This window comes from Microcebus murinus, chromosome 16, assembly GCF_040939455.1.
Source record: "Microcebus murinus isolate Inina chromosome 16, M.murinus_Inina_mat1.0, whole genome shotgun sequence".
Classification (NCBI taxonomy): Eukaryota; Metazoa; Chordata; class Mammalia; order Primates; family Cheirogaleidae; genus Microcebus; species Microcebus murinus.
This window is the reverse complement of record NC_134119.1, coordinates 14,105,640-14,129,966: the sequence shown is the minus strand read 5'-3', so window position 1 is coordinate 14,129,966 and position 24,327 is coordinate 14,105,640. Positions and strand designations below refer to the sequence as shown.

General features: G+C 55.8%; 2 protein-coding genes across 3 annotated transcripts in view; both read left to right on the top strand.

Annotated features, from left to right (window-relative positions):
* The first annotated feature begins 2,023 nt into the window (after positions 1-2,023).
* Positions 2,024-8,606, top strand: MMP9 (matrix metallopeptidase 9). The gene is made up of 13 exons (XM_012742998.3): positions 2,024-2,280; positions 2,790-3,022; positions 3,373-3,521; positions 3,618-3,746; positions 3,839-4,012; positions 4,243-4,416; positions 4,780-4,956; positions 5,075-5,230; positions 5,621-5,936; positions 6,052-6,191; positions 6,513-6,663; positions 6,756-6,859; positions 8,298-8,606. The coding sequence occupies exons 1-13, from the start codon at positions 2,140-2,142 to the stop codon at positions 8,414-8,416; spliced, it is 2,163 nt and encodes a 720-aa protein (XP_012598452.1). The 5' UTR covers positions 2,024-2,139; the 3' UTR covers positions 8,417-8,606.
* Positions 8,607-10,851: 2,245 nt separating this feature from the next.
* Positions 10,852-24,327, top strand: part of SLC12A5 (solute carrier family 12 member 5) — a 40,278-nt gene continuing 26,802 nt past the window's right edge. The window contains exon 1 of one of the 2 annotated variants that reach the window (XM_012742994.2): positions 10,852-11,045. In XM_012742994.2, the coding sequence (XP_012598448.1) occupies positions 10,931-11,045 (115 nt within the window). In that variant the 5' untranslated portion in view covers positions 10,852-10,930. Of the gene's footprint in view, positions 11,046-18,776; positions 19,095-24,327 lie in introns of those variants that run through there. The other variant, XM_012742995.3, reaches the window with a different exon arrangement.

Below are 24,327 nucleotides of genomic sequence, written 5' to 3'. Positions count from 1 at the left end.
CTCCCAAGTCTAGAATAGAGTTCTCTCCTGGGTCCCTTGTCCTAGCCTCTGATTCCCCAAAGGCCTGGGCCTCCTCTCTTCTCTTCAGTGGGTAGCAGCAAATTGTAGGAGGTTTCAAATCCCCCCCACCTTCACACCACCCCATCTCATCCACCTACTCCTCCTCTACACCCTGGTCATCTCAGTCCCCTGTACATGGTAATAAAGATGAAAAGCTTCAGAACCAGGCAGCTCTAGGCTTGAGTCCTGGTTCTGTGTATAACTCCCTATGTGATCATGGGCAAGCTCATTAACTGCTCTGAGCTTGTTTCCTCTTTGAAAATGGGATGGGTACTCATTAAACCTACCTCATAGATGGTGAGGATGAAATGAGAAGCTTACAGAGAGCTTATCACAGTGCTTGACACAGTAAATCTCAAAAAATGCGTTATTATTATGGCTCAGAGGGAAGTGACCTGCCCAGGGTCACATAGCTGGAAATGGGCAGAATAAGGACTGAAAGCCAGGACTGCATGACTCCAAAGTAGATGTTCAGTAATTAGTGAACTTTAGAGCTTCACTTTTTCTATTAAGGACGTCAATTGTCTGGATCTCACAGACTCATTTATTAGATAAGCATATAAAATATCTGGCACATAGTAGGCCCTTTAAATATAGCTTGTTGGGCCAGGCATGGTGGCTCACACCTGTAATCCCAGCACTTTGGGAGGCTGAGGCAAGAGGATTGTTTGAGGCCAGGAGTTTAAGACCAGCCTGGGCAACGTAATGAGACCTCATCTCTACAAAAAGTTAAAAAAAATTAGCCAGGTGTGGTGGTGCATGCTTGTAATCCCAGCTGCTTGGGAGGCTGAGGTGGGAGGATGCTTGAGCCCCGAAGTTTGGGGCTGCAGTGAGCTATCATTATGCTACTGCACTCCAGCATGGGTGACAGAGTGAGACCCTGTCTCTAAATAAATAAATGAATGAATAAATAAAATAAATACAGCTTGTTGAATTGTTATCATTGATCTTCTCAAATAAGGCTTTCAAGAAGGTAAATACAGACCTGCCCTAAACTGGCTGGCTGGGAAGAAGGGAAGGATGGAGGGTGCAAATTAGGGCTTAAGTGTGATGATTGGGGCTGCAGCCACTTTCGCTGCATAGAGCAAAGCTGGAGAACTGAAAGGGCTCCCAGAGATCCTTTCCCCCTCACCCCACCCCAATGTGTAGTTGAAGAATCTAACGCCAAAAAGGGGGAAGGCATTTATTCCAGGTTACCCTGAGGCTTGGAGCCCAAGACCCTGGTCTCCTGATTCCAACTTGGAATGATGACCTTGCACTCAATAATTAAAAGTAATCACTGCTGTATATTGAGGACTGACAACATCCATGATGCTAAGTATTTCATGTGTTTGATCTCATTTTATCCTCATATCAATTTAGGGGCAAAGGGCCCTTTTTCACAGCTGAGGAAACAAATTCAGAGTGGTAGAACATTTGCCCGAGGGCCTGGAGGAAGAGGGTGAAGCCATGTCTGCTGGTTTCCAGACTCTCCCCATTACTACCCTGAAGATTCAGCCTGTGCAAGACAGGGGGTGCCCCAGTGGAATTCCCCGATTCCTGCCTAGGGAGCCCACTCCTTCCGCCCCCAGATGGAGCAGGGAGAGGAAGCTGAATCAAGGAAGGCTCTGGGGGAGGGGAAAAGAGGACAGAGCCTGCAGTGTGGGGGCGGGGAGGGGTCCCTAGATTCAGAAAGAGGTCTCCCGGGTGGGGGTCTTCCACCGCTTTCCCTTGGCTGACCACTTGGGGCTCTGAGATTGAGGGCGGGGGAGTCCTCCAGCTCACCCTCTCCCTCCCTCTCATACAGTTCCCACAAGCTCTGCAGTTTGCAAAACCCAACCCCTCCCTTGAGGGCCTGCGGTTTCCTGCGGGTCTGGGGTCCTGCCTGACTTGGCAGTGAGACTGTGGCGGTGGGGAGAGAAGGTGGTGTAAGCCCTTTCTTTGCCTTCTCATGCTGGGGCTGCACACACACACACACACACACACACACCATCCCCTGAGTCAGCACCCGCCTCCCAGGGAGGGGTGGGGTCACAGTTACTTGCGCCTCCTTAAAGCCCCCACAAAGGGCACCTGTAGCCAGACACTGCTGCCCTCACCATGAGTCCCTGGCAGCCCCTGGTCCTGGCACTCCTGGTGCTGGGCTGCTGCTCCGCCGGCCCCCTACGACAACGCCAGCCCACCGTCGTGGTCTTCCCCAGCGACCTGAGAAGCAATCTCACTGACAGGCAGCTGGCAGAGGTAGGCAAACTCCCCAGTCTAGAGTTGGGCAGGGCTGGCTGAAAAGGTGCTTAATGTCCCAGAGAGGGCATGGGGCCTCAGAGGACATGCTTTAGGGGTGTGTTAGCAGTGATGGGCATACCTGGAGACTAGAGGTGTCCAGGGTTAGACACTGGGGTCCTGCTCCAGCCCTGGGCAGTGACGGCCAGGAATGGGCAGTGCGGGGTTCCTAGGTAGGAAATGGGAACTGGCATGAGTGGGGGAGGCATCGGATGGTCCTGGAGTGGGCATGGGCCGGGGTGAACAGGGGGTAAACCCTGCAGGGCCGGCATGGGCCAGAGACATCCAAGGGTGGGAAGGAGTGAGGAAGTCTAAGGGAAGGGAGATTATTGGGTGGGCAGAAAGCACTGGTGTCCTGGGTTTAATGCTTTGTTGCTAGTCCCTGAGCACCTGGAGGGGTGAAGTCCTGGCTGGGTAGGGCAGAGAAAGGGGCTCAGGGCTCTAGGATGTCTCTGCCCCTCCATCCACAGGAGTACTTGTACCGTTATGGTTACTCTCGTGTGGCTGAGATGCGCGGGGAAACGCTGTCCATGAGGTCCTCGCTGCTGCTGCTCCAGAAGCACCTGTCCCTGCCCGAGACTGGCGAGCTGGACAGCACCACCCTGAAGGCCATGCGTGCCCCACGCTGCGGAGTCCCAGACGTGGGTAGATTCCAAACCTTCGAGGGCGACCTCAAGTGGCACCACTACAACATCACATACTGGTGAGCTGCCGAGCGTGGGGGCGCTGAGTTGGGGCGAGGAGGCTGGTCCTGGTGCGCGCGACGGTAAAAGGGTCCCCAGGTTTCACTGCTTCAGGTGGAATCTGGGGGCAGCTGCTCCACCTCTGAGCCTCCCTTTCCCCTTCCGGGAAATGGGCTTCGGAATCCAAGTCCTCCTGCCGGGCCGTTGAGAGGGTCCAAACACAAAAAGTGCGGCTGAAAGCACTTTACAGATGGAAGCGTGGACCGAAGGGAGCATCGTGTTTGCAGAAGTCTCTGAGACTTGGGGTGTCCCTGCTGCCCTGCTCCGACCTCTCACTTCTGACCTCTTTCCTTCCTCTTTTCCCCCACAGGATCCAAAACTACTCGGAAGACCTGCCGCGAAGTGTGATCGACGAGGCCTTTGCCCGCGCCTTCGCGGTGTGGAGCGCGGTGACACCGCTCACCTTCACTCGCGTGTACGGCAGGGACGCCGACATCGTCATCCAGTTTGGCGTCGACGGTGAGAACGCGCGCGAAGGGGAAAGCCAGGAGTCCTGGCCGGGGTCAGGGGCAACGGTACTCGGCTAACTCCCTTCCTTTCCACCCGCTTCTTCAGAGCACGGAGACGGGTATCCCTTTGACGGGAAGGACGGGCTCCTGGCACACGCCTTTCCTCCTGGCCCAGGCATTCAGGGAGACGCCCACTTCGACGATGCAGAGTTGTGGTCGCTGGGCAAGGGCGTTGGTGAGATCCTGAGCCGCCCCGAGCCCCCCGATTCCCGCCTCCTCTTACACCCATCACCAGCTGCCCTGACCCTGTTCCCCCTCCGCTTGCAGTGGTTCCGACCTACTACGGAAACGCAGATGGCGCCCCCTGCCACTTCCCCTTCACCTTCGAGGGCCGCTCCTACTCCGCCTGCACCACCGACGGCCGCTCAGATGACACGCCCTGGTGCAGTACCACTGCCGACTATGACACCGACCGGAAGTTTGGCTTCTGCCCCAGCGAGAGTGAGTGTGGGGCGCGGCAAGGGGTGGGGGCGCCCCCCACCCTTCATGGTCCAGAACCCTGGGTTCTAATCCCAGCTCTGCCTCTAGAGTTGTGTGGCCTGAAATTCACTCTCCCTCACTCTGGGCCCAGTTTTCCCATCCCTGAAGTGAGGAGAGGAGGGATGAACTGCAGACCGTCCGTGAGTTAAAGGAGGGGTCGCACTTGGGGGTAATAACGTGGGTCTCCCCAGGACTCTACACCCAGGACGGCAATGCGGACGGGAAACCCTGCCAGTTTCCGTTTATCTTCGAGGGCAAATCCTACTCTGCGTGCACCACGGACGGTCGCTCCGACGGCTACCGATGGTGCGCCACCACCGGAAACTATGACCAGGACAGGCTCTACGGCTTCTGTCCGACCCGAGGTACCTCCGCCCCGCCTACCAGATGAAGCCCCACCCTGTCATCCCGCATTGGTCCCCGAAACGTGGCTCTTCCGCCCATCAGTTTGACTCTCGACTGTCATTGGTCCTTAGGACCGCCGTGACTCCGCCCACCTCCTGCACCCGTCCCCGCCCCATCCACTAAGGATGCTCTGCCCGCGGCCTCTTCCTCGGTCTGGCGTCCCAGGCCCCGCCCACTAGTCTCGCCGCGTCTCCGCAGTGCTCCACAGCGCCCCCTAGGCTTCTAAAGCAGGCCACAAAGAGTCCCCAGCTCCTAGTTCGGCCCACCCTGGCTCCTCAGGGGACCCACACACCTGGCTCACCCAAGGCCCTCGGTCTCCCCAGCCGACTCCACCGTGATCGGGGGCAACGCGGCCGGGGAGCTGTGCGTCTTTCCCTTCGTCTTCCTGGGCAAGCAGTACTCGACCTGTACCAGCGAGGGCCGCAACGATGGGCGCCTCTGGTGCGCCACTACCTCGAACTTTGACAGCGACAAGAAGTGGGGCTTCTGCCCAGACCAAGGTGGGCCGGGTTCCGAGGGTCCGGGGCTGGCGGCTGTGGCCCCGGCAGCGGTGACGGTGGGGTGGCCAGGGCTGGGTGTCGCCCTGGCGCTCACGTCTCGGGCTTCCCTTTCCCCCAGGATACAGCCTGTTCCTCGTGGCGGCGCACGAGTTCGGCCACGCGCTGGGCTTAGATCACACGTCGGTGCCCGAGGCGCTCATGTACCCCATGTACCGCTTCACCGAGGAGCCCCCCCTGCACGCGGACGACGTGAAAGGCATCCAGCACCTCTACGGTGAGGCGCCGGGGCGAGGGTGGCAGGAGGAAGGCAAGGGCGTGGCGCCGTCTAGGACCCGAGAACGGGGTGGGGGTCCGGGGGTTCTGGAGAGGGGACCGCGGCGTCTATCTGGACGTAGAGCCCGGTCCGGTCGCGCTGCCTGGGTAGTGTGCTTGGCGACGGTGACACAGAACCCAGGCTCTAGAAGACAGGCATGGGCGCAAAGGCAGGCCAGCCACTTCTAGTCACAGGCGGCCTGCCCGTGGCTGGGGAAGGCGGGCTCCGACGTCCGGGTGACGAAGACAGTGTGTGCCGGAGGGGGGCTCGCCGAAAGGCTTTCGGGGGCCAGTTTCTCCAGCGGGCGGAGATACGCGGGGATAGGGAGTGTCTCATCCCGTGTCTCTGTAGGTCCTCGCCCCGAACCTGACCCGCGGCCTCCAGCCACCACCACGCCTGAGCCGCGGCCCACGGCCCCCGCGACGGCCTGCCCCACCGGACCCCCCACTGCCCGCCCCTCGGAGCGCCCCACAGCCGGCCCCACGGGGCCCCCCGCCGCCGGCCCCACGGGCCCCCCCACTGCGGGCCCCCCCACTGCGGGCCCCCCCACTGCGGGCCCCACCGCCGGCCCCACCGTGTCGTTGGATCCCGCAGACGATGCCTGCAACGTGAACATCTTCGACGCCATCGCGGAAATAGGGAACCGGCTGCATTTCTTCAAGGACGGGTGAGGGGGCAGGGATGCGTGGATGGGGGCGCTTAGGGGAGGGACCGCCTGTCCCTCCCCGCCCACTGGCCGTGCGTTCAAGCTGAGCGCGGGTCTTTCCCTGTCCGGTCCGCAGGAGGTACTGGCGGTTCTCTGACGGCAGGGGGCGCCGGCTGCAGGGCCCCTTCCTCATCGCCGACTCGTGGCCCGCGCTGCCCCGGAAGCTGGACTCTGCCTTCGAGGAGCCGCTCAGCAAGAAGGTTTTCTTCTTCTCGGGTGAGTTTCCTCCTTTCTCCCTCCGCCCCGCCTCAGTCCCCACCAGTGGAGACCAACGAAAACTTAGCAACCGTCTCGCGCGTATTAGGAGGAGGCGCCCCCTGGCGGATGCGCTCTCGCACATTTATTGGGGGCCGAATTGCAGTTCCCCTCCTCGCCACGCCCTTGCACAGCCATGCCCAGCGGCTCTGTGGCTTGGCTGCCGAGACTGCGGGCACGCTGGTCCAGGAGGGCCTCGCTGGGATCTTCCTCCTCGCATTCAAGGAGAATGTGTGCCACCCCCGCTTCCCCAGACCGACGTGACCCTTCTCCCCTGCACAGGGCGCCAAGTGTGGGTGTACACAGGCACGTCGGTGCTGGGCCCGAGGCGTCTGGACAAGCTGGGCCTGGGCTCAGAGGTGACCCACGTCACCGGGGCCCTCCCGCGCGGCGGCGGTAAGGTGCTGCTGTTCAGCGGGCAGCACTTCTGGAGGTGAGAGCCGCCGCGGCCGCCGGCAGGGGGAGCCCGGGCGCCATCCACCCGCCCGCAGGCTCAGCACCTGTCTCCTCGCCTCCTTCCTGCAGGTTCGACGGAAAGACGCAGACCGTGGATAGCAGGAGCGCCACGCCGGTGGACCAGATGTTCCCCGGAGTGCCTTTGAATACGCACGACATCTTCCAGTACCAAGGTGAGGGCTGAGGACGCGGGCAGGGGAGGGTCCCTTCATGAGACACCGTGCTAGGCTCCCCTGCCCTAGTGATTGGTCAAATTCTGAACGAGAAGGAAAGAGCCCTTAAAAAATGAGGCAATGTCCCAGCACAGATACAATCGCTGCAGACGCAGAGATCTTTTCTAGGTCATACAGCGAGTCAAGGGCACAGCCAGGACATGGAACCAGATTTCCTCCCTCCCGGCTGGAAGCTCTTTTCTCTCCAGTACAGGACACAGGTGGTTTGCATGGAGGCTCATTCCTTCATCAGACACTAGTCATCGAGTCCTTATAAAGTGCCAGGCACGGTGCTGCCACTGGGGATACAGGGAGAGATAAGACAATTCCTAGTTGTGTGTCTTTGGGCAAGTCACTGCTTCTCTTGGAGCCTCAGTTTCCCCATGTGTAAAACAGGGATGTTAGCTGGAATTATACTTGCTTTCTCTTTGTCACCCCTCACATCCAACCAGTTGACAAGGTCTGTTATCTCTATCAACAAAATCTTTTTTGAATCTGTCATTTTTTTTTTTTTTTTTTTTGCTATCTCCTTTGCAAACACCCCAGTCCAAACCATACTGGTTATTCTATACCTTTAATATATTCCCCGAGATTAGGGAGAGGGTAGGAGTGAGGGTAATGGTCTTGAGAGTGACCCTAGACCTGTTCCAAGGTCAAAGAAACTAACATTATCTGCCCCTGGCCACCCTTCATGTTCTCATTTCCTGTGCTACTCCTGTCATTTACTCTGCTCCACCCACACTGGCTGCTCTTTGAACAGATCAAGGTCATTCCTGGCTTAGGGCTTTTGCGCCAGTTGTTCCCTCTGTCTGGAAGGCTTTCCCCCCAGATTGTCACTGGGCTGCCTTCCTCTCATCCTTTAGGTCTCAGTATTAATGCCACCCTTTCAGAGAGGCCTTCTCTGACCCTCATTATCTATTCACTCACTTGTTATTTCCTCCATAGCTTTCTACATTTCCAAAACCAATCTTGTTTAAGGTGCTTGCTTGTTAATCATCTGTCTTGCCTCACTAGAGTGTAAGCATCGAAAGGATTGAGATCATGGCTGTATTTTTTTCTGCTTTTATCCTCAGCGCCTTGAACAAAGCACATAGTAGGTGCTCAATCAATGCTTGTTGAATGAATGGGTGGATTTCTCAATGAATGAGTGGTGAATGAACTGCTCTGAGCATTAAGATAGGTCATCCATTCATTTGTTAGTCTATTCACAAAATGTATATGGAGTAACTACTGTGTGCCAGTGCTTTGGGCTGTGCCCTCCAGTGTCTCATATGCTGTGGAAACCTTGGAAAATTCTAGAAAGGGCAGGAGGGATGATTGTCAAGATCTTGTTCTGATTTCTGTATATGTATGTGGAAGAACTGGAATGACCCCTCTCATGCCTGCTTGTCCCCTGCAGAGAAAGCCTACTTCTGCCAGGATCGCTTCTACTGGCGTGTGAGTTCCCGGAATGAAGTGAATCAGGTGGACCTTGTGGGCTACGTGACCTATGACATCCTGCAGTGCCCTGAATACTAGGGCTGCCATCCTGCTTCAGCAGTGCAGTACGGGTCTCTACCAAGAACATTCCCAATGGGGAAGGAGCCAGTTTGCTGGATACAAACTGGTATTCCATTCTAGAGGTCAGAGAGGAGTGGAGGTGGGCTGGGCCCTCTCTTCCCACCTTCCTTTTTTGTTGGAATGTTTCTAATAAACTTGGATTCTGTAACCTTTAGGAGCAGATTTCATTTATGCATGCATGCACATATGTATTTAACTGATAGGATGCTTACTATGTGGCCAAGCAGTGTTCTAGGCACTTCATAAATATTAACATATTTAATCCTTCCTATTAGGAAGGTATGATGCGATTATTTCTATTTTATGGTTGAGGAAACAATCAATATATTTATTCACTCATAAAACATTTATTGAGCCCCTATTTGGAACAAGGCCCAGTGCTGTGCACTGGGGATAGAGAAATGAATTGGACTATGTTCCTGTACTTATGGGCCTCTCAGTGGTCCTCAAACTTTAGAGTGCATGAGAACGCCCTCGGAGTTTGTGTACAGACTCCAGGCTCCACCCGCAGAGTCCAGCTCAGTTACAAGGGTAATTCTGTGGCTGCTAGGAGTGGGATCATGCTTGGGGAGTGTGCAATGTATGATCCTTTATTATAGAATACTGGTGTGTGTGTGTGTGTGTGTGTGTGTGTGTGTTTGTGATTCTAGATATTGTAGTTGAGGTCGGGGAATGTTTCCTAGCCAACATGACATCTGAACTGGAACTGAATCAGGATCTTCTTCCTGTGCTAGAGGGACAGTCTTCCTTAGAGAGTAAATTACCAAGAACCATTAAACCTAAGTATATATCTACTTGCTCTAATATAATAAACATACAAACAAATGCACCTATCATAAGTGTACATCTTAACAAGTTTTCACAAACTGAACACGGTTGCGTAACCAGTACCCAGATCAAGAAACAAAACATTACCAGCACCCTAGTAGCCCCCTTGCGATCACCATCTCTTCTCCCCAAGAGTTACCACTATGTTACTTTTTCTTTTTTTTATTTTTTGTAGAGACAGAATCTTGTTACGTTGCCCAGGCTAGTCTCAAGCAATCCTCCCTCTTCAGCCTTCCAAAGTGCTGGGATTATAGGTGTGAGCTACCTTCCCTGGCCTCCATTTTATTGTTGATGGGCATTTGGGTAGTTCCCAATTTGGGGCTATTATGAATAGTGCCTTTTGGTGAACATGGGCAGCCATTTCTTTTGGGTATATACCCAGGAGTAAAATCGCTGGTTGAAGGATATGTGTATGCTCAGCTTTAGTAGATATGACCAAATCATTTTCCAAAGTGGTTTTGCCTGCCTGTCTACACTCCCACGCACAGTGTATGGGAGTTTCCGGGATTTCTTGACTACACTCTTACTGTCACATGTCACATCTAATCCATCAGCAGGTCCTGATGGTTTCAATTCCAAAACTTATCTGGAATCAGATGACTTCCACTGCTATGGCTATCATCACCTCTCACTTGGGGGTCAGCAGGAGCCTCCTAATTAGACTCCCAGCTGCCACACCTGCCCTTCTTTAGTCAAGCCTTCACCCAGCAGTCACAATGATCCTGTTAAAATATAGATGAGATCACATCATTCCCCTGCTCAAAAACTTCCAATGACATCCCTTGTGGATTAGAAAAGAATCCAGGCTCCTCAAAGCCTTCAACAGACCACATAATCTGCCCTTTTCTCCTCCCTCATCTATCCCTCTTTTCTCCACTCACTCTGTCCCAGGCACAATGACCTTGCCTAGGACCTTCTCACCCCAGGGCCTCTGCACTTGCCATTTCTTTTGCCTGAGAACTCTTCCCCCAGATCTTTGCATAGCTGGCTCTTCTCATCACGGAGGTCTCAGTTCAAATATCATATCTTCTAGGAGGCCTTCTAAGACCACCCCCCAATGCAGTCCTTTCTCCCATAATCCCATGACCCTGTTTTTTCTTCTTAACATATAACACAGTCTCAGATTGTCTTATCTATGTGTTTGCTCACTGATACTCTTATTTCCCTCTCTCCTCATTAGAATTTAAGCCCTATGCGGGCAGAAAGCCAGTCGGTCTCATTCACTGATGTATCCACAGCAACCCTGTGCCTAGCACCATTGCCTGCAACACAAGAGTGCTATCAACATGTGCTGAATGAATGAGCGAGTGAATGAGCCCCAGGTGTTTAGGCCACCCCAGCAGAGGTGGGCCCAGGCTCCAGGAGCCACACACCGGGCCCCCCGTTGTAGGGACGACTCTCAGCTGCGGGTGGTCTCCTCAGGCCCTTGGGGTGGCATTGAGAGCCCAGGGCCTCCGAGGGAAGAGGCCAGATCCAAGGAACCTCTGCACAGCGGGCACTAGGACCCTGCGCGGCGCCGCGTCCGGCGGGGGGCGGCGGGCGGGCGGGGGTGGGGGGAATCCGCTCTTTCTCCCTCCTGGAGCCCGGCTGCGGCCACTTGTGCGATCGGGGCCCACACCGCGGCCGCCTGGCCTCTTCCGCGCCATGAGCCGCAGGTTCACCGTCACCTCGCTGCCCCCGGCAGGGCCCGCCGGAACTCGCGACCCGGAGTCCCGCCGGCATTCGGACCCCCGCCGCCTCCCGGGGGAAGACGTCAAAGGTAGAGGCCGCAGGGGGCGGGGCCTGCCGGAGTGGGGCGGGACGAGAGAAGGGGCGGGACCAACGGGGGCGGGCCTTGTGCGGAAGGGGGCGGGGCCAGGACAAGGGGCGAGGGGTCCCAGCCCGAGGCCAGAGAGAGGAGACCTGCCGGGACCTAGGAAGCGAGGACCCGGCCCACCCGAACGGAAAGCGTGAAGGGGGCGGGACCAGGCGCGAGGTGGGCGGGGCCGCAGGGGAGAGGTGGGGCCAGGGGCAGAGAGGGGACCCGAGCTGAAGGGGGCGGATCTTGCGATGGCGGGGCTAGGGTCCGGGCGGGGACTGGGCTGAGGGCTCTGAAGGGGCCCGGGCATCTCGAGTAGGGAGCGGGAGGCGAGGCGGGGAGGCGGGACTAGGGAGAGGGAGGGCTGTGCGATTAAGGGGTGGGTCCAGAGCCGAGGGAAGGGGGCAGGACGGGGTCGGGTTGGGGGCAGGAAAGGGCGGGACAAGTGGGGAAGGGGTTGGGCAAGCGGGCGGGAGTGGGGCCAGGGTGGGATCGAGGGCGCGAAGAAAAGCGAGTGAGGGTTGCTGAGGCGGGTGCGGGGTCAACGGGTCAGCGGTGCCTGGCGGATCCTCCAGTCCTTTGCCTCTCTGGACAGCGCCTGGGATCCAGTTAGCGTGGACCCCGGGCGGCCAGACCAGGGAGGATCCCGTGGAGACTCCAATCCCGGTCCTCAGGGACCCACTTAGCTCCCTCTCTGCTCCGGCTCCGGAAGGGCTGGGAGGAGCCAGCTCCGGCGGGGTTGGGGGCGTCTTCCTCGCGGGCCCAGTGCAGTGGTCTTGTCACGGACGTTCCACGCTGGGTACAGACGGGGGGCGGGCAGGATCCCTCTGGCCTTCGGTGGAGAAGTAGCATCCTGGCTGCAGACACGGGCTCCTCGGCAGGGGCACTTATCAGGGGTCCTCTCCCTAGCTCCGAGCCCCTCCAGTCTGGAAGGAACGAGACGAATCGGCTTGGAGTGGCCCCGGCGCGGGGAGGAGGAGGAGCCTCCCCGGGCCGCCAGGGGCCGCTGCTGAGCCGCAGGTGAGCTCGCCCCGACCGACGCAAACCCAAGCGCCAAGAACCCTAGTGAGGGATTTCTTTGGCGAACCTTCTCAGTGCACAGATGACCAAACTGAGGCCTAGACGTCCGCAGGGCTCCAGCCTTCTGAACCGACCGTCTCCTGCACGTGGCCACTTGGATTTTTTGGGCTCCTTCTGCTCTGTCTTTCCCATAATCTGTCTGCTTCTTTTCTCATTTTCATGAATGGCCTTACCAGCCTTCCCAGATTATGAAGTCAGAAATTTCCGGAGCTATTCTCAGCCCCTCCTTTTCTCTTTCCAGAAAATCCAATTGATCCTCATATCTTGGCCACTAACCTCCAAAACCTATCCTGAATCTGGCCACATCTCTCCCCCTCTGTCACCATCACCCTGGTCCAAGCCTCTGATGTCCCTTACATAGCCATGACCACATTTTCCCACTGGCCTCCCAGCCTGCAATCCTGCCTTAGCCATCCTCCACGCAAGCTCCCATCACATGCACAATAAACACCAGCCCTTTAGTCTGTCATTCTGACTCTCTCCTTATTTGCTCCTGGGGGACCTGTGTCCATACCCTCATCCCCATCAGCCAGGATAACTCCTACTCATTCTGTAAGTTATGGATCATTTAACCTCTCCTGAAAATCTTTTTCACTTTCTCTATCACTCCCAGGCAGAAGTAGTCATTCCTCTTCAGCTCACCCACTGCACCATTAAAGCACATTTCCCAATGGATGGCAGTTATACTTGTGGCAGTACATGGATGGCAGTAAATACTTGTGTGTCTCTTCCATCAGAGCATCTCAAGGACAGGGACCATATCCTTTTATCTTTGAGTTCTGAGTTCCAAGCCTAGAGCCTGGCACTTAGTAGGTGTGTAATGCTCATCAGATGAGAGGAGGAGTGGCTATAGGCTTCTGCTTCTCCTACCCATGCCTTCTCTCCTCTCACTTCCCATCCCCTGCCCTGGGACTAAGATGGTCCTGTCTGGTGTCCCAAGGTGATTGCTCAGTCTTCCCATTCATACTCCCAAACTCCTGCACAGTTGAAGTAAAACACAGCCCCCAGACTTGTATGTGGGTCTGGAATGCTATGTACTTGTGCCAGAGGCCATGTGTGTGTCTTGAGGGAGGAGCATCCCCCACTAGCTCTGATGACTTGTGGGATGGTCAGTGCTTATGTGTGTCACTGTATTGCCAGAGTGTTGATGGGCATGTTGATGTGTATATTTCTGTGTCTGTCTGTGAGCTGAGTGCCTGTGTGCATGAATGTATTGGAAGTTCCATCTGGATAATGATTTGGATGACTTTTAACCTCTTAAGTCCTGAGACAGCCTCAAGCACCTCATCTTTGTAGATCACCCCATGGGGAAGTAGACAAGGGCTCCCTAGGGTCACCCAGCATCTGGTGGTGTCTTTCCCACAGCTGTTCTTGTGTCAGACCTCTGCCCCCTAGAGGGATGCTCTACCCTCACCTCGTCCTCACCCAAGCCCAAAGGGAGGGATGATAGTATGTGTAAGACTGGGAAGGGCTAGAGGAGATTTTTCAGGTTGCATATGTGTAGGCATCACCTTTTACTCTGTGCCAGCAGAGTAAGGTTTACCCTTTGAGGTGCTTCCTACTGCCAGAGGATCAGCTATAGATGAGAACATGACTTACAGTGGGTGAAAGAAGGAAGTCGAAGGCTGAGACTCAAATCCACCATTAACCCTGAGCTGCAGCCCACAGGCCTCAGTTGCCTTACCTGTATCATAGGAAGATTGATGATGACCTGGCTGAATAAAAGTGGACCTGGAAACAGTTGTTACAAATCTGAGCTACACCCCTATGCATTTATACCACCCCTCACTGTGCCTCAGTTTCTCAGGGAGGAGGCAGGACACTGGAAAGTGCCCTGGGCCTGGTAAAACTATCAGGAGTTGGCGTGTTTTCCTGTGGAGGGTGAGAGAGCTGACTCAAGCTAGGGAGGTGGATCAAGACCACAGTATAGCTCATCCATGTTCTAGCTCAGGCTCTGTAATGTGACCTTGGGCACATTGCTTCCATTCTAAGGGCCTCAATGTACCCATCTGTGGAATAAAGCCTTTGAAAGGAAGCTATCTGAGGGTCCTTATAGACATAAATATGCTAGGATTTTTCAATGATCTATAACAGTGCAACTCTCAGCCCCTCACCCCCCCAGACCCAAACCTCATGTTTCAGTCTCTCCATCTGTAAATTGGGAAGAATGATGCTGTTATCGGTATACATATCTGATCTGGAGATCTCCAATCTGCTCAAGAAGATCTCCCAGTTGCCCCATCCTTGAGCCGGGACTCAGAACCTCACTGCCCAGTACCTCAGCCCAAGGTGAGCCCTAGGAATCTCCATGGCAACAAACTGGTTATGAACGGGGCTGCAGTTGCCATGGTGACAGGCTGCTCTCTCTCTCTCTCTCTCTCTCATCCCCCTCCTCTCCCCTCCCCTCTTCTCAATGAACCAGAACGATCTGTGGGCCTCAGCTCTCCAGGTGGGGTGGGGGTGGGGGGTGGGTGCAGTGAGAAGGGGGTCCAGAATGGGAAAGAGGGAAGCTGGGCTGAGTCTGCAGGGGAATAGGGGGCTGTTGGGGTGCTATTGTCATGGTGACGGGGCTGCAGCCTGTTAATTAAGCCCCCGGTTGCCACGGAGACTGTGGTGGTTGACGTGCTCTGCGGCGAGCCCTGTGTGTATGGGGTGTGCTGTGCGCCGGACTCCTCAATTCAGTGCTAGGGGTTTGGGTCTGGAGTTGGGGCATACAGGTAGGAGAGAAGGGTGAAGAGGGGGCTCAGGGCTTTGGCTCCATGAGGCCAGAGCTGGGGCTTGGTGGGTTGGGTTGTGGGGGTAATGCAATGGAGATAAGGACAGATAGGGACTGGGCCATAAAGGGGAACACTATGCCTGCCTCTTATGGAAAGAGGACCCAGTCAGGTGGCTCCAGCTTCTTCCAGATGGTTCCTCATGCTGGTTCCATAGATGGAAGCCCAGGCTGGAGGTCAGGGAGCTGTATTCTAGTCCCCATTCTGTCACAAGTTCACTCCATGAAGAAAACTTGTACCTTTCCATTTCTAGCCTCTGATTGCATGATAAGTGGCGGGTGGAAAAATAATTTATAAAGTCTCTTCCAGTTCCCAGATCCTGATACAAGGAGACAGCTTCCCAGAGCTTTTTTCTCTCTCAGAAACATAAGGTGGGAGGGGTATGAGCTTTAGAGACGCAGAGTTCAGAAATAGGACCTGCCTGGTTCTGCATCTTGTGTTGCTTTAGTGAGAGGGTTTCCCTGGCCTTCAATCTTCCTAGTGCTTTGGGTGGGGAGGGGGTGCTGAGCTGGCAGCCAGGTGCCTGGGGTTCAGAGCTGAGGGTCAATGTTACTGGCCAATGCCAGGCTGGCATTGCAGGAGGGGCTTGCAATGCATTTTCTCAAAACCTCACCACAGAGGGTTGGCTGGAGGCCAGAATGGGGCCTAGTCTTCTTCTTCTTTTTTTTTTTTTTTTTGAGACAGAGTCTCGCTTGTTACCCAGGCTAGAGTGAGTGCCGTGGCATCAGAACTCACAGCAACCTCAAACTCCTGGGCTCAAGCAATCCTTCTGCCTCAGCCTCCCGAGTAGCTGGGACTACAGGCATGCGTCACCATGCCCGGCTAATTTTATATATATATATTAGTTGGCCAATTAATTTCTTTCTATTTATAGTAGAGACGGGGTCTTGCTCTTGCTCAGGCTGGTTTTGAACTCCTGACCTCGAGCAATCTACCCGCCTCGGCCTCCCAGAGTGCTAGGATTACAGGCGTGAGCCACCGCGCCCGGCCTGGCCTAGTCTTCTTGAGAGGTGAGAGGGATCAATTGATGGGCTGGGGTCTCTCCTCCCAACCTCTCCTCATTTGGTCTGGGCTCCTCAGGAAGGGCTATATGGCTTTCATCTGATATTAATAGGGTACCAAGTATTTTCAAAGGAGGAAGAAGTGTTAGGGATTATTATTCAGTCTAACCTTTTCATTTTACAGATGGGCTACTGAGGCCCAGAGAGAGGAACTCAGTTTTGCCCAGGCATACACAGAGAATTTGGGACCAGAAGACAGGATAGAACTACTGTCTTCTGAATCCTAGATGGTTCTTGAGACAGGAACTCTACTGAAGATGGGTTACCTAGGGGAAGAGGACTCACTCCTACCTTCACCTGTACTCCCTAGAGAGCTAGGTTTCCCTGTGTGTGAACTCTGTCCCTGGGTGGTGAGAGCCACACTAACTCTGGGCCACAAATGAAGGGAAATACCCTCGGGGGCCATACAAGACCTGGGATTGCTGGAAAACCTCAGCCTCTACTTTATTCTATGGCACTTCTCAGACAAACATACTACTACACTATTTTTTTTACATGTCTTAGTATGTTACACATGTCTACAAAGTAGTAGGAGACCATAGTGCTGCTGCTAGTGGTGGTGGTGTTGATGGTGGTGTGTGTGGAGTGGAGTGCTTAGAAATTCTGGAACACTGGCCTTTCCACCTGCTATACTTCTAACCTCTGTCACCAGTCCAATTCATCTCACCTTTTTCATGGTTTTCTCTCTGGGAGAGCCAAGAATACCAATGCTCACACCTTGTCTGAATAGCTGACTCTCCTTCCTACAGGTATAGACTTTCCCTTTCCCTTTTGCTTCTCTGTCTTTAGTCTTTAGATCAATGGCTTTCCTTCTTTTTTTAAAATTATTGGTTATGTTCTACTCTATACATCATTTGTATATGTCCTTTAAAAATAGTGACGTTTACTAGCTATTTTTATAAAACAGTCTAATTATAAATGCAAACATTATTTTCAATCTCCTCCATTGACATTTTTGAAAACAAAAGGGTCTGTTGGGTGTCCACAAAACCAAGTGACATGATACCTTGTTGGTGGATCCCTCCAGAAGCACCTTTGAGTCAGCTGCTGAAGACGCCATGGTTGACCCAATCTGAAATGGACACAAATTTGTACGAGGGAATTGGAGCCTCAGGCCCTGTCCATGGTTCTGAAAAAGTCTTGTCCTATAACCAGGTCTCCAGGGATATGAATGGCTTTTTTTTTTTAATTTATTTATTTCTTTTTAACCAACTTGACCCAGGATGAATGGCTCTTTAGGACCCTTGAAGATCTTCTGGTCTCCCCTTCAGATGAAAGCCAGGAGGCTATTCCAGCCCTGCACCTCTGATGCCTAAACACAAGAGAGAAAGTTCATCTTAGATCCAGGCCCCGTTCTTTTTTTAAGACCAAGAATCAGAGGCTGCTGAGGACCTTGCCTATGACCGCATTCTTGTCTCTTCTATTGGAGGCAAGACCTATGTTAAAAGTTCTGTTGAGGAGGAAAGTCCTAAACTGGAACAAAACAAAGTGGATTCTAGACTGAATTTTGTCATTCACTGGCATTGTGTCCATAGGCAGTCATTTCCCCTCTTTGGGCCTTAGCATTTTTATCTGTAAAATGAAAGCTGTGTATTAGATAGCTGGTGCTTTACCAGTCCTGGAACTCTCCTGGAATTTAGAGGGCTAGCACTGGGAGATGGGGTGAGTCTGAAGATTATTTCCCTTTAATCTGCTCCTGTTCTCAGATGTTTAGATCATCCAGAGACTCAAAAGGTCCAAACCTTTGATGCTGCTTCCTGAGGAGTCTCCAGCACTGGCTGAAACCTGGACCCTGGGGTTGCTGAGGGGTCGTAGGATAATCAAACTCCTGGGGTCATGGTCTCGGGGGAGCAGGGAGGAACACAGAGAGCATGTCAGCTCTGGAAGCCTCAGAAAGCAATCCTGGATTAGGGGATTAGACACTCCCGCCCCAGGAGAAAATCTGGTCCCAAACCGACAGGCGGCCTCATTCCTCCCTCCCCCACTCTGTCCCTGGCCAGCCTCTGGACCAGCCTGCCCTCCCTAGAGGCTGCACCATCCCTGGCCAGCGAAAGTCAGCACTCCCTGGAACCTCACTGCTGCCTCCTCTTCTCCTCCCCACGTCTCATCCCAGCATCGTTCCACAGTCAGAGGGACAACTCCAGGGACTGGTCTTGGGGTTAAGATGCTGGGACTCCTGTCAGTCTAGCACAATGAGAGAGTTCACTGTAACTCCTCAGGCTCCACCCCACCCATTTTAAGACAGGATGGCCCAGACAGTCAGCCCAGTGACCCGAACCCCCTTGGGGGCAGCACAGTGCTTCAGTTATGGCTCTGGGCTCTACATGCCTCCAGCTCCAACCTCTTGAACAGCGGGGTGGGAGAGGGTCTGGTTTTCCTCTCCCTTGCAGGGCTGGCCTCTCCAGCTTTGCAGACAGGCTCCCCAGAACCCCATATTCCATGGCGGTCCCCCCACCCCGCCGCCTCAGTCCCCCTCATCTTCCCTCTGGGGGTCACCCCAGACCCCCAGTCCAACAGCCGCTGCGGGGCCGCCTCCCTGCGGCCGCGACCTAGTTCCCTGCCGTTATTTTTAGGGCGCGGGATGGCACCTGCCCACGTGCCGAGCCCCGCCCGGAGAGTGGGGGGTGGGGGCGAGCTGCGTCTGCTCAAGGGAGGCGAGGCCCTGCCCCCTGAAGCACCCCCTCCATCCCACCCGCGCAATCCCCCAGTTTTCGTGCGAGGGGGCCACTAGGCGCGCTCTGCCCGCCCCTCTTCCTCTCCTCCCTCCCTCCCGCTCTCCCCCCACCAAAACCCCGCCAGTGGCTCACGCCTCCTGCATACGGGATGAGGTGAGCAGCGCCGCTGCTGAGAGGGGGCGCGCGCGGGTGTGAGCGTGTGTCCGTGTGCGAGTGTGTGTGCGCCGGGCGGGCGGGCACTGCAGCTTCTTCCTCCGTGGAGCGGAGAGCGAGAGAGAGCTAGAGCGAGCGAGCGAGCGGCGAAGGCGGGCAAAGGGGCGCGGGCGAGGCGGCGCAGCCATCCCCGGGCCCGGGGCCGCGCCGCCACCATGCTAAACAACCTGACCGACTGCGAGGACGGCGATGGGGGAGCCAACCCGGGTAAGCTGTGGTCCGGGGGCGGCGGAAGAGGGGGCGGCGAGGATAGGAGGCAGCTCTGGGGTTAGAGGCGGAGCGGGGGCCGCCTCCTTCGGAGAAGAGGCTGGAACTGACCCGGGCGGTGGGCGCCCACGCCGGCCAGGAGCCTCGCTCTATTGGAATGCGCCAGGCGCTGTCCCAGGTTCTGGAATGCGCCGCGCCTGGGGCAGAACTGGGGGCCGAGGGGCTGTCTTTGCCCCCGGCCTGGGGGCAGACTTGGGTTAGCCGAACCGAGGAGGCAATGGGAAGGGGATGGAAGAGCTAGAATGGGCTGACGTGGAGCTCGACGGGAGGGAGGAGGGCTCTTTTCCCGAAAGGGGACCCCGGTGTCCTGGCGTAGAGGGGGACCGGCGGCGCCGGGGGCGCAGTCTGCGGCAGTCCCTCCCTCTGAGACTTCCAGCTGGAAGGTGGGGAAAAAGGTGGCTGTGGGGGGTTGGAGCCATATGACAGCCCCCGTCCAGGCTGCAGTGTCTCTATAAGGGGACACTTGGTGCAATCCGGGGCCCTTCCCCCAAGGCTTCCCAAGGTCCGACCTCAGACTGAAGCGTACCTCCGTTGATTTTCAGCTCCACTTTGCGGAATCTCTCCCTCCCTCTCGCTTCCCCGTGGGTTCCTACTCAGGATGGGCAGCAAGATCGCCCTCCTTTTTCCCTCTGTCCCCCTCCTCTGGATACCCTGGGGCGGCAGTGAGGTTTCCAGGGCGGAGCGGGGGGATCTTTCTAGTTAGCTCTGTGAGCTTCCTCAGCGAGGCCTCAGACATGGGGTCCCAGCGGCTGAATCCCCGGCGCCGCGGCGCGGACACTGCAGACGCTCTGCGGTGGGTGCGGAGACTCGCCAAGAGTCAAGGGGCAAGTCCTTTCGCTCTCATTCTCCCCCTCCCTCCTCCGCGGTTTCTCTGCTCCGAAGTCTTGGGGCCAGCCACCCCCTCAGGCTCCCAGACCCCCCGCCGCCCCCCAGCGGTCTCAGCCATCCATCAAGGCTGTCAGCCGCCCCCACCCCCAACCTGCCAGCGGCGCAGCGTCCCCTGCGCACTAGCGCGCCTCCCGCACCCGCTGTCTGCGCTCAGCGCCTTCAAACGCTCCCCTGGGCATTGCTTGACCCTCTGGGCCTTGACTCCTGCAGCCCCTCTGGGGGATGGCCCAAGGGCCCCAAGAGCTGAAAGAGCAGAGTCTACCAGGGATTGGGAGCCTTGACTCTGAGGTTCTCTGGATCCTGGATCCCAGTCAGGGCCAAGTGGCTGCTTGGCTGGGGACACCAGGGTCCCCAATCCTTTGTCTGAGACAGCAACCCCCTCCTCATTCCTCCGGAGGGCTGAGTGGTATCCAGGGGCCAGAACTACTGGCTGGCCTGCTCATCCATCTCCCTAGTGACCCCTGGGCCACCTCATCTGGCAACCGCCCCCCTCCCCCATGGGCTTAGCCTGTGGGTGGAGGAGGTTTGGCAAAGTCGGGTCTGCGGCAGCACCAGGGATCCCAACGCGGTGCCCAGGGAGAGAAGAGGGGTTATTTTCATCCTGGATCCCCTTCAGATGCCTCCACTCTGAGACAGGGACTCAGCCTGAGAGCTAATCTCTCTGCTTCCCCAGACTCCCGCCACCTGCTTTCTCTACCAAGGCTTCACTGGGCCTCAGGGCTTCCGTGGGGTCTCGGTAGGCCTATAAAGAGGCGTCTAGCTATGTGTGTGAAGCAAGAGTTGAACTAGGAACTCCTTTCAGTTCTGTCCCTTCCCCATTAGTTTCTAGACGCTGAGTGTAGCAGGCCCATTAGGAGACCTTCTTTCTATATATAGGATACAGGGTCCTGGACCTGGAACTAGAGTGGCCAGAACCGGGGTCAGGCATTCTGGGTCCCAGAGAGAGAAGGCCTCCCATGAGTGTCTGGAGATGGTGGCAGGACGCACTAAGGACCTTTTGGGCTTGAGGGAAGAGGGACCATCAGGCCAAGAACCTCTGGCATCTCTGATTCTAGATTCTTAAGGATGTGCCAGAAGGACCAGGATGCTGACCGCGGGGAGGTGGGACTGACCCAAGTAAGAGGGCTCCTCTGGACTAAAGAAGAACCTAAGGATATTGTCCCTGCCCCCCAGGTCTCCTTTCCCCTCTGACGCCCCCTCTCCCTCCCTGAACTGGCCTGGGGATTCCCCCCGGCCGGGCCCCAGGCCCCTGGGGAGGCTTCTTAGCCCGCGCCGCTCGCCTGCTTCCTCCCCGGGAGCTCTGGCCGCCGCAGCTTAATTGAAAGCCGATTCGGGCTGAGAGCTCCCAGGGGGCGGGGGCGGGGGCAGGGGCGGGGAGGGCTCAGCCTCAGTCTGGCCCTGCCTGTCGCGCGCCGCTCGGCGCTCCCCCAACACCCTGACTCCCGGCTCTGGAGAATCAGGACGAGTTTCCCCTCAGCTGTCCTGGTCCTTTGAGAACTCAGAAGCTCACTCCCCATCCCCCTCAACCAGTGCGTTCCGGGGAGGGGACAAAATCGGCCGGGGCTGATGAGGCCGGGAGCCTGGCGTCCCTGCCAGGCAGCCGGTGGAAAGGCGGGACTCAGGACAAGCCCACCGAACCGCCCTCTCCCCTGCCCTCATCTCCTGGCCCGGATCCGGCCTGGAGTCTGGCTCCGCGCTGCGCGCCGCGTTACATAAGCGGCTGCGGGCGCGTGGCCGGCTCGGCTAGGCGCTGCGCTCTCGGCCCGCGTGGTCGCCATGGAGACCGGCGCGGGGGCCACCTGGTAGCAGGGTCTCGGGCCAGGATACACCCCTTCCCATCCGCTGCGCGCCACCCGCCACTGCGAAAGAGGAGGGGCTTGGCAGGGGGCTGAAAGGCAGAGGGGAGGGGCTCCCCTATCTGGTGGTCCCAACCCTAAGAGGGGACGTTATGGGGAGAGCTACCCATGGGAGTCAGGGCCCCTAAATCTTGCGGCTGGGGGAGGGGTGTGGGATGGGGAGCCCGGCTGGGTGGGCACCAGGAATGTTAACAATCATGGCAATTGTAGTAGTAATAGCAGTGGTACATTTGTGCGGTAAGAACACCCCATGTGCATTATTTCATTTAATCCCCTCAACAGCCCTATGAGTTAAGCACCGTTAGAATCCCTTTGCAAAGAAGGAAACTGAGGCTCCGAGTGGCTTGCTCAGTGTGGTGACACAGCCAGTGAAGCTGGGACTGGAACCTAGGCCTCGTGACTCCAGCCCTTTTTCATAACCATGAGGAAATTTCCTCCCACCTCGTGTCCCCTCAACCTCTCTAGTCCACAATTAGAGAAGTGCGGTGTGGGGAGAAGAGGAGGCATCTTATCTGCATTTTCAAAGGACAGGGGAACCAAGCTCATTCTTATTTGCCTTGTTCTCTGGCCCTAAACAGCGCCTCTGAGACCCTGGGGTCAGGAAGGGAGCCCTGGAGAATTTACCTCCAAAGACTTTCTTGAGCACCTGTTATGTGCCGGGCTCCCATGGGGAGAATGAGTCTGTTATTCCCAGGATCGCACAGATGTGAGAAGGAAGGGCTGGTGGTGGCCTGTATTTGGCAACCCGGAGTTTCCACCTTGATGGATGGGGTGGAGGTGGTAGCAGGGAGCTGGTGGGTTCCCTGGAGCAGGCGAGGCATTACTTCTCTCTCCATCCCCAATTTGTAGTCAGAATGAGATTGGGTTTATAATGGGGGGGTTCCTGCTCTGGAGATGGACCCTGACTGCTTGACTGAGGAAGGTTCCCAGGAGGTAGGGAGAAAGATGGGGAGGGAGGGATATCGGGAGATGAAGGCACAGGAGGTTTAAGGTACATAAGGTGTCAGCTTCATTTGGGATTTGGTCAATGGGGGAGTTTCTCCAGGGTCCAGAGAAATGTCTAGTACTGGAATTAAGCCCTGGAATCCAGGAAGAGTGATGGCTGAAGCCAAGGACATGTGCCAGTGGAGACCCCTTATATCTTTCCGAAAGGTCCCTTTCCTGGTGCCCAAGAGACATCCTCCTTAAGTGGTCTCATCCAGGCTTCTCATCTTCACACACTTCCTATACATGTTTACATGGATTATCCCACCTCTACCCCCTACCTGGCATCTTTCCTGGGTATATCCTGATGCATATATTCAGGTGGCTTCTGGATATATCCACTTGAGCACTCCACACTGCCCCACCCTTAACTAAATTCAGCATTCTCCCCATCCCCAAACTCCTCCTCTTCTAGTCTTCCCATTTATTAAATAGCACCATCATCCACCCATTCACCTGTACTAGAAATGCCAGGCATTATCCTAGACTCTTCCTCTTCCTCTCCCCAAACACCTGGCATAGAAACAAGTCAATAATTCTTGAGTCTGTCTGTTGGCACTCATTGCTCTGGTCAGGGTCACTACTGGGCTTTGCCTGGGCTGCTGAAAGTCTCTAGCTACTGTACTTTCTGTATTCTTCACCTCAAGGCCAGAGTGATTGCTCTAAAACACAAGTCTGTTCATGACACTTCTTTGCCTGAAACTCTTCAATGACTCTCCATTGTCCTCTGGATGAGATCCAAATCTTTGAACATGACCTGCTAAATCGCTTAGGGACCCAGCCCATACTTCCCTTCCAGGCTCACCTTTTCACCTGTCACTACCCATTCTTCAGCCCCCCGCATGTCCCCTTCCTCAGACTCCAGCCGGGTCATACTTCACTTGGCTCCTCTAACCCGCTCTGCTCGCTCTCACCTCTGGGCCACCGAACATGCTGTTCTGCTGTTCTGTCTGCCTGGAACACCCTCCCCGCCTCCCTCCCAGTCTAGCTCTTACTCATCCTTCAGTTCTCAGCTGACACGTCACTTCCTCTGGGAAGCCTTCCGTGACCTCCCAGGCTGGGCTGGGTACCTCTCTTGTGTCCCACTGTCCCTTGATCATTTTCTGTTATAGAATTTACCACTCTGGATTGGAAATGTCTGCTTACAGGTTTATTACCCCTGCCCTTGGGTTGGTTCCCTGAGAGCAGGGATGATGTCCTACTCCCCTCCCATCCCCATGTTGGCATGGTAGACATCTAGTACATGCATGGTGACTGAAGACCAAGGGGTCACTTCTTCAAAAGGCGGGGCATCCCCGGGACCTCAGGCTGTAGTGTTCCCTGAAGGCAGAGCTTCCCCCTGGCGAATATGCTTCCATCCCAAACACCAGGATGATCCCAGTTCTGGTCAAGAAGGGAACTTTGGAGAGTCTTGGAGTACCTTGGCAAAGGAAGTATGACCCCCA

Bases quoted from the DNA above. Each gene is read 5' to 3' on its own strand.
- MMP9 (XM_012742998.3), top strand. From the start codon at position 2,140: ATGAGTCCCTGGCAGCCCCTGGTCCTGGCACTCCTGGTGCTGGGCTGC. The intron at 3,747-3,838 runs GTGAGATCCTGA...CTCCGCTTGCAG, and splicing joins GTCGCTGGGCAAGGGCGTTG to TGGTTCCGACCTACTACGGA. The intron at 4,957-5,074 runs GTGGGCCGGGTT...CCTTTCCCCCAG, and splicing joins GGGCTTCTGCCCAGACCAAG to GATACAGCCTGTTCCTCGTG.